General features: G+C 41.8%; 1 protein-coding gene across 1 annotated transcript; it reads right to left on the bottom strand.

The window, feature by feature from the left end:
• Nucleotides 1–97: 97 nt before the first annotated feature.
• LOC105899872 (E3 ubiquitin-protein ligase RNF14-like) lies at nt 98–6,266 on the bottom strand. The gene is made up of 6 exons (XM_031565222.2): nt 5,822–6,266; nt 5,614–5,744; nt 4,884–5,360; nt 4,055–4,346; nt 2,734–2,906; nt 98–1,003 (listed from the first exon to the last, which is right to left on the bottom strand). Exons 1-6 carry the CDS (start codon nt 5,961–5,963, stop codon nt 872–874), a joined length of 1,347 nt encoding a protein of 448 aa, XP_031421082.1. The 5' UTR covers nt 5,964–6,266; the 3' UTR covers nt 98–871.
• Between the last annotated feature and the right edge of the window lie 2,410 nt (nt 6,267–8,676).

The raw sequence follows: 8,676 nt of genomic DNA, 5'->3' as shown, positions 1-8,676 counted from the left end.
ATCTTAAGACCAGGAGTGTTAGGAATGTGGGTTTATATTAGACTAAGGAACGAAGCAGTAACTCAAGTAAAGAAAAAAACACGAGTATGCATATAAGCCCTACTGAATATACACACTTTAATATTTGTATACATTGTAATACATTTTATATTTAATTATTATTATTCTCACAGGTGCAGTATGTTCCAAAAAGGTACACAGTCATTCATACCTATGTTTTTAAAAAGCGGGTTGGTCAGTAAAGTGCGCCAAACAGTGTAAATACATTCTCCATTCAGTTTACTTATGAACAAGTGTCCTCCAATCGGCCAGTCTAAATTACTACATTATATAACCATGAATCAGATTGAACTGTTTTTATCATTTGCAGTAAATCTTACCGCTAGGTCCTTAAACACACCAGCAGATAATTCAGTGTTCAGTGAGTTGTTTCAGAGAATGCAAGTTGAAGTGGGTTCATCTTTGAATTGTACAACACATTTACATGTTGACAGGGTTGTCGATACATGTAGGCACTGATCATGGGAAACATTTGAAAATTAAATAAATTGGTAGGCTGCATAATCTTCAACCTGTCAATTAAAGATGAAAGAATGTAAGAGTGGGTGTTTAAATATGCTTAAAACGCTGACGTACAACCCAATGGTAGATTTTAAGATATTGATATATTTGTGAAGATACACTGGTATTAATGTCATCCCCATTATCAGCACATGCACTTTAATATACATTTAAAAGCTGGATTGTTCATATAATTTCCAGTAGATTAAAACATGGCGTATAAATAAACCCTAGGTGAGTGAGATGATATTTCACGCTTCAGCCGGAGCGCCTGTCTCTCTGTCTGGTCTAGGGCACGACCCTGCCCTGGTCAGTCTGGCAAAGTACAGCCTCCGTCCTGGAGGTGCATGTGAGGGTTGTTTCTGGGCAGTACCACATGGCAATGCCAGCAGAAAAAGGATAGACAGGTGGCACAATGCATGATGTTGCAGCCTCCTATTTTCTATAGAGAAAAGTTAAAAAAAGAATTAAATAAGAAACTGAATAAGGTCTTTATGATCAGATTGCAGCTTTACCGTGCAAGGAAACAAGGACATATTGGTTGAGGAATATTGGGGGAGTGGTGCAGTCAGACTATACAGACTGCTGACCCAAACTCAAAAACGTTAAAGGTAGAGTCCGCAATACTAATACAATACCATACAACTTTTATCAAATTCAGCTAACCTCTCCTCATGGTCCTCTAGCTGTCTGTTCTGTGTGTGTGCTCAAAAAAAACAATCACAGTACTGATTCTGTTCATGGGAAACTAAACATATTGGCTTGGGGCCAAAGGGTGCCATTTCATGGGCTGTTATCAATACCAACAACTTTTCTGAAAACAAATACGAGAGGAAAAGCTTATGGAAAAAGTAAGGTTGTGGTTTGTATTCAATATGTGCTGTCCATGTCCAGGAGAAGATATTAAATGCTGTTCTAACAGATTGATAAGGCTTATACCCTTATGGCCAGACTTGGCAAATACTAATATTATCATAACATCATCATATGTTATCATATCATACATCTGGAGAAAACCATGGTGAAATAAGGAAGCGTGAATAGGAACAATTACAGCAGAAAGGATATGTGAAATTTCTACACCAATTCAAACACCTCCTGAAAGTGATGCTCAAAGGAGGACTGCAAATCTTGACGCTGAAGTTAGTGTTGGGTCTCAGAGGAAAGGTGTGTAGGTGTAATCGTGTTATTGTCAGTGTTTGACGTGTTTAATCCACTGTTTTAATGGGTTGTATCCAGCCTGTGAACTCACAGAGGGCCAAAGGGACCTTGGGCCCCATTAGTCTATAAGTGATATTGCTTAGCTATCCAGTGTAATCTGGCTGAAGCCCTAACCCTAGAGATTTTTGTTGAACTGTCTTTAAAAAATCCATGATAAATACAGACACCTTCTGCACATAAAAGGGCCCAAAAGGGAGTGTCTGCAAAGTACTTTGAGATACACGCTGATTATTTCAGGTCACACACAATAGATATATGGTACAGAATAAAACTACGCTGAATATATTACTCGGAGATAACGCAGAAATTCTATTTGGGATCACAGGAGCCACTGAACAAAAGTGTGACATACTGAGCCCCTGTGCCTCAAAGCTTGCACTCCTCCCTTTACTAGCAACTGTGAGTGTAGTGCTTCAGTGAACACAAGTAATTAGCAACTCCAGGTTGTGGAGTATACACCAACCCGAAAAGATTAGCGCCACACTTCTGTCTGACTAGGGTGTACAGCTGATATACTTTATTGCATGGGCACACAGCTGGTCCCACTTGAGATAGGTTTTATGTCAGCACTTCTGTTCGGACATTAAAGAGCACGGTCTTAAAAGCAAACCTCCTTATGCTGCATAATCCAGATAAACGCATTTATGAGGCACCAGCAGGGCTTAGAGCGGCATCTTGATATTGTGGTGTTCCATAGAGATATTTTTAGAGGCTGGCATGATTTATGGCCCTCAGTTACCAGTGCTCAATGTCAGCCGCTGATGGAGCTTTCTAAACACTGCTCAATGTCAACAAACAAGAGGGGAAGGGTGGCGAAGAATTAGCTTGTGTTAATAACTACTACAGAGTCAGGATCAAATGTCAATCAATCAATCAATCAATCATGTTAGTCAGTATTAGCATATTGACGTCTTTCCTATTCCCACCCCCCCATAATGTAGTTTTACTTACGTGTATTTTGACGCTACATTTGGGACACTCTTGAGTATTGGTATCTATCCAACCTTCACTCAGCGCATCAGTCATCTCCTTGAGGAACAGTCCCCTCCCGTACCGATGCTGCAGAAGTCTCCTTCTCGAACTAGCGCCGGTTTCATAGTCTTCCCACAGTGCTTGCATCCCCTCTACAAATGAGAAAAGTGTAAGCCTAAATAAGTGAGGACAGTATGTAACGCTGTCATATTAAAGCCCTTGAAAAAAAAAAAAACACTATTTAGATCTGTCATGTCATGTCATGGAGTGACATAACAGGGATATTTTTTCATTCAGTCTCCACTCAGATAATTTCATTCCTTCAGGGTTTTTGTATACTTCCTCTGAGGTGGATTGGTAGACCACCATAAAATAATAAATACATCTATATTCTTTATATTCAGCGTAAGTGCTTAAATGCTAGAGCCTCTTGCTAACAACACTAGAGTGCAGAAATGGTGAAAATGCAATGCAGATGAGCATGTTAATGATATGCGCTTATGAAAAAGCATGCCTGTGATGTGCTGTCAGTCACAGGGCTTTAAAAAGAATGACTAGTAATGTGGACCGTGGTGTAATCAAACATAATTTCCATCTGAGAAGCATGTTCCCTTTATGTAATATTATTTAATATTTCATGCAGGGCCCGGATGACTGAATCTACGCCTGTGTTTTCTAGTCTTCCTCCGTCTTCCTTCAAGTAACTAGGTGCAGAGAGCTGACATTCAGAGAGAAACACGGACCGTTGAAATTCATCAACCCACATGGTACCCATGTTCCCTCAGACTCCCTACACATCACCCTCTCTCTCTAAGCTCCACTCTCCACCTCTGTGTTAGGCTGCATACTAGACTGGAGAGAGAGAGAGAGCGATAGGAAGAGAGAGAGAGGGGAAGGATGGAAGATGGAGACTCAAGGAGTGATGGAGATAAAAGAGAGAGATAGCGGGCGAAGGAGATGGACAGAGACAGAGAGTGTATTGTACCTCACATCTCCATCTCTCTCTAAGCTCCACTGGGCACCGTGTAAAATGAGCGATCCTACGGTGCTTTCAGACACATGAGGGAAAGTTGTGTGAAAATGAACACAAGCTATATAGAGAGGAGCTAAGGTCTGGAGGAAGTCTGCCTTTGATCAATACAGACACATTTATTTCCACACAGGAACCCCACTGTGCAGTAGTTCTGGATTGTGTTAAAATGTGGGTCTATATATTTTTGCCATTTGTCCATTGGAAAAAGATAGTGAACCTTTTAACCGTTTACAATCGCAGAAATGCGCCTATTCATTTGCTGTTTACCTAGAGTCTTTGGGAGTGGTGCATTTTCAGCGCTCGGGTCAGAGTCTGGGTCAGAGTTCGCCGTGGTGCCTTTGGCACACCTCTCCACCCCGTGGTACCCCTTGCGGCAATCGGTACAGAAGGCAAAGGCACAGGGTGCACAGAAGGCCCATGTCTCCCCTGGCTCCAGGACCACAGCGGAGCTGCAGTTCGGGCGAGGGCAATACATCACGTCGGCCATGCAGTCCAGCGTCCTCTGCAACAGTAGCCGGTCGTACCGGCTGAACAGCTCCTCACCCACCAGCTCCTTCACCTGAACAGAGAGGAATGTTCTGGAACTGAAAACATACAGTATACATATGTACAAAACATTTATAAACATTATTATTGATTCTGATGATTACAGGTAGAACCACATAAACTGTTAGGAAGCAACTGCACATTAAAGCTCTGCTTATATTTACAGAATTCTCAGAAAAAGCATCAATCTCTTTTTTTTTTTACTGTTTTGACTGAACAGTTTTGTAAATCCAAGTTTAGGGGTTAGATCTGATGACAAACAAAATGTATTTGTCATTTTTTTTTTTATGTTTTGCATCTGAATTCTTTCAATTGAGTGTATGTATTTGTACTGACACACTACCTATTGCCTTTGTACTGATATATCTAAAGGCAAAGGCACCCCTCATCAGAAGCACTTTACAAATATGGACTTGAAGTGAGTGTTGAGTGATTGTTGAGTGTGTTTACAAAGTTACCTTTTACAAGGTGCGCTAATTTTTTTTTTTAACGTCAAAATAAGATGTTCTAGTTTGGAAGAGGAAGCACAGAACAAACCCATGGAGCTGACCTCTGAGGGGGTGGCCACGGAGTCACAGTCTGTATCAGGACATCTGAACTGGAGCTGAACTCCTCCCTCTTCAATGCCAATCCTGAAAAGGTTAGCGACGCAGTCCTTACAGAACACGTGGTCGCAGCCCTTGAACCTGTGGCAATCTGAACCAGACTTTGCCAAGAAGCAAATCCCACACTCTAGATGTCGCCCTTCAAACACCTTCTGCTGCATCCTCTGGTTATGGTCTAGGAGCCGCTGTAGAATATCTGCGTCGGAAGCATTGTTGGTGGTGGTGACCCGTGGGTCACTGGTGTCCGTGACCTGAGCTGAGGCACCCAGCTCAGGCTCCTCCATGCAGGGAATCTCCCAGGGGGAGTGGATTGACAGGAAGCCCAGGAGGTCCTCACTTAGGAACTGGAACCAGGAGAAGAGGACAACACCTCCACCAGTATTCTGCCAAATCTCATCGAGATGCCTGCATACCTTAGAAAGCTGTGACATATCCAGTAATACATATATGTGAGACCTTTGGTAACCATGGTCAATGTAGGCTACATTTCACAACACAGACGTACATTACAAATATAGAGTGTGAGATATATTCATACGACCACAACCAGGCCTGGTGATGACTTCCATCTAGTCTACAGACATCTACAATCAGTCTTGTGGCCAAACATTGTCTCCTTGGTAAATATGACCTTTGACTACAGAGTAAAAACAATAAACACAACACGTCACACACCTGATTATGGTGTAGCCATTGACAACTCAATCGAAAAGCAGGCGAGGAATGACTTGGGTAAGTTTGCGGCAGCTCGAAGTCCACTATCAAAGGCGGCAGGAATTGTACATCATATTCTCCGTTTCTTTCACCTGTTAAATTAATACACAGCTTGTCACAGCCTGTCTACTTAAAATGAACAAAAAAATACAACCGCTCATTATAGTACCTTTTTTAATGAGTTTGAAATCACGAGGAAGATGCGGACACACTTGCATCACTCCATCTGATGAAGTTTCGCTTCGGCGAAACTCTTCCGGTCCAAAAATATTCTCCATGGCGAGCAGTTCGTCTTCCCGTGCGGTCTCCATGATGTTATTACAATGTTGTGGGCCCAATAAGATGTCGTTAGGATATGCCTCCACTGGTACACTCAAGTGACATCAGCGACAGCCCTTTAACTTGCGCTGAAAGGGGATTCCTTGTCGAACAGGCATGTCTTCTGATTGGGTGGAAGAGTCAGTGAGGTCGCTGAGGAGTGGACTGAAATGATGCAATCAGCAGGCAACCATAATCGTAATAAGTTTCATAATCATTCATGAAGTCAAGGAATACACTACTACAATCCTCATCAATTAAAAAAATGTCACATGATCTGTTGATAAATACACTATTTAGAAGGCTATACTGTTATCAAAAACAAGCTCCCATGAACGGTTGCTTTAAATTTTAAGATGGTCCAGAAAAAAATTGTTTTTGATACAGTTACCTGAAATATCGAAGACCTTGTATTTACAACAAAACAAGAACTGATCAGACACAATTTCTTCATTGACACATGACCGATACTCCACTGCAGTCACAAGGTGGCGTTATAATATTGGGCGACCTCGCCACCCGCAGCAACACATCCATGTCGAATTTTCAGGTCAACGATTAAGGCTAGTTTCTGTTATTGGTTCACACCCAGAAAACAATCAAAGATGAGCTGGAAGTTTCAGACCAAGTCTCAATGTAGGTGCACACGTGCATTTCAAAATGAATGATCGGTCACTGTCTGCAGGAAGAACGTGGATTTGGGAATTTTTGTTGTAAACGAACAGTGCATCTAAAATAATATTCCCCATAAGATAGCACAAGGTATCTGATCTCTGGTCACTACTCTCAAGTTTAGTTTTATATTTGTGAGTTTGAAATGTGGCAATGTTGCAACCCCCATCCCCATCCAACTAGCCATCCCCACCTCCTCTCAGAGAGGCCAGAGTCCAGAATATATACATTTTACAAGAATAATTTTTTTCTTTACTTGGTGGTATGATACTTTCAAATCAGTCGACGAAGATGCTTTGTAGTCTACTGTTCTTGTTCACCTACAAGATGACAACTCATCCACCTTCCAAGTAAGAGAGCTTTTAAGACTGAGCATATGAGTTAACTGCATCCAGTATCAATATCTTCAATATCTTCAGTACATTATTCCAACACTTCATTACCTTCCAGTGGGAAGGGTATTGAAAGCAGCGTGTTGCCAGCTCCTATCCCTACTATTTAGCCCAAATAAACACCAACCTTTGAGTATAAAGCCAAGAGTGTTTCATAAACTGAACTCTGGCCTAGACCAAACCTTGAGTTGTGACATTAAGTCGACGCCATGTTCCTTTATTCACACTATACACACAGCACCACACAGGAAGAAGCTGAGCCCATCCTGACGGAAGCCCCAAACGGGTCTAAAGAAGGCAACAGATGTCATCATCCCACAGCAACAGCCATTTATTTTAATTACACAGGGTATGTGCTCCAATCATACTTATCTTGTCATCCTCATCCAGTCGAGTAGAGAGCTCTCAGGAAAACAGTATGGGAATCAAGGGGTACATGCACATCATTAAGTGGTTTCTTAAGTGATACACAGCGCTGAATTTGTGCTAAAAACAAATGTCCCATGTTATGAGCAGGCTTCCTAATGTAAAAGCCTTTAAATACACCTTTAAGCGAAGGCCATGCAAGGCAGAGGACTCCGGTGTTAAACTGCTTCAACTCTCTGTACAGCTCATTCTACCGTTGATTTACACTATTAATGTGTATTAGGAAATATACTTCCCTCTGCTGTGATTCAATACTGAATAATATTTCAGTATGCTTGTGTGTAAGCGAATATTCTCCAATATCTGGTGATTTGTTTTCGGCACGGATCTCTGGCTGCCTGCTACCTTTCTCTCTCTCTCTCTCTTCTGATTGGTGTTTTCCTTACCCAGCCAGCCTCAGGTTTTTGTTTGTTTCCCTGTCTAACACCTAACCTTTGACCCCTGTCACCTCTCCCTCAGTCTGGCTCTCCTCTCAGACGGGCAGTTCTTGCCTACTTTTTTCCCCTCTCTTTCGCTCTCTGCCTTCTTCGACAGCTCGGAGGTGACGGCAGGGCCGTCCGTTGGGTGTTTTTTTCTTTGAAGGAGCCATAAAAGAACACGAGCCTCCTCTCCTCTCCTCTCCTCTCCTCTCCTCTCCTCTCCTCTCCCTCGTTGGAGCGGGCGGAGCTGACTCACCATGGGCGCGTTTCTCAGCGCTGCTGCCATGGTAGTTCTCCTCCTCTGTGCCCTTTCACCCCGTTCTCAGCAGGCAGCTCAGATTCATCCTTTTTACCTCTCATGGAAAAGTGATAACCCGATACATAGGGGATGAGAATCCTTCAGCTTTCACAAAGTGCACTGTGTGTTTTTATTGGCTTTGAGTGTTGACAAGAAGGTTTTACAGAGAGAGATACAGTCATTAAAGAGAGATATGGTTATTAAAAAGAGATACAGTTATTAAAGTGGAGCGAATGTTTGGCTCACAAGAAGGAAGGAGACGTATGAGTCTGTTTTTTCTCTTATGGGTATTATTATTCTTCCAAATAATCTCTTTCAGCAAAAAATTATATTTGTGAACTTATTTTAACTGTCTATATAAACGAACAAGTATTGTCACTGATATATTACAAAGTGTTGGAATTAGAATTCTCTCTATATGTACAGTAAAATATACTGATAAACAAGTAACGAAAACACAAAAAAAAACATCTGAATATTTTCTGGTAAAATCTTACCC

The sequence above is a fragment of the Clupea harengus genome, chromosome 1, assembly GCF_900700415.2.
Source record: "Clupea harengus chromosome 1, Ch_v2.0.2, whole genome shotgun sequence".
Taxonomy (NCBI): Eukaryota; Metazoa; Chordata; class Actinopteri; order Clupeiformes; family Clupeidae; genus Clupea; species Clupea harengus.
This window is presented reverse-complemented; position numbering and strand designations above follow the sequence as displayed.

Coding starts and splice junctions, on each gene's coding strand:
- LOC105899872 (XM_031565222.2), bottom strand. CDS start 5,963: ATGGAGACCGCACGGGAAGACGAACTGCTCGCCATGGAGAATATTTTT. Junction 5,745..5,821: donor TTTCAAACTCATTAAAAAAG/GTACTATAATGA, acceptor TTAATTTAACAG/GTGAAAGAAACGGAGAATAT. Junction 4,347..4,883: donor CCGTGGCCACCCCCTCAGAG/GTCAGCTCCATG, acceptor CTCTCTGTTCAG/GTGAAGGAGCTGGTGGGTGA.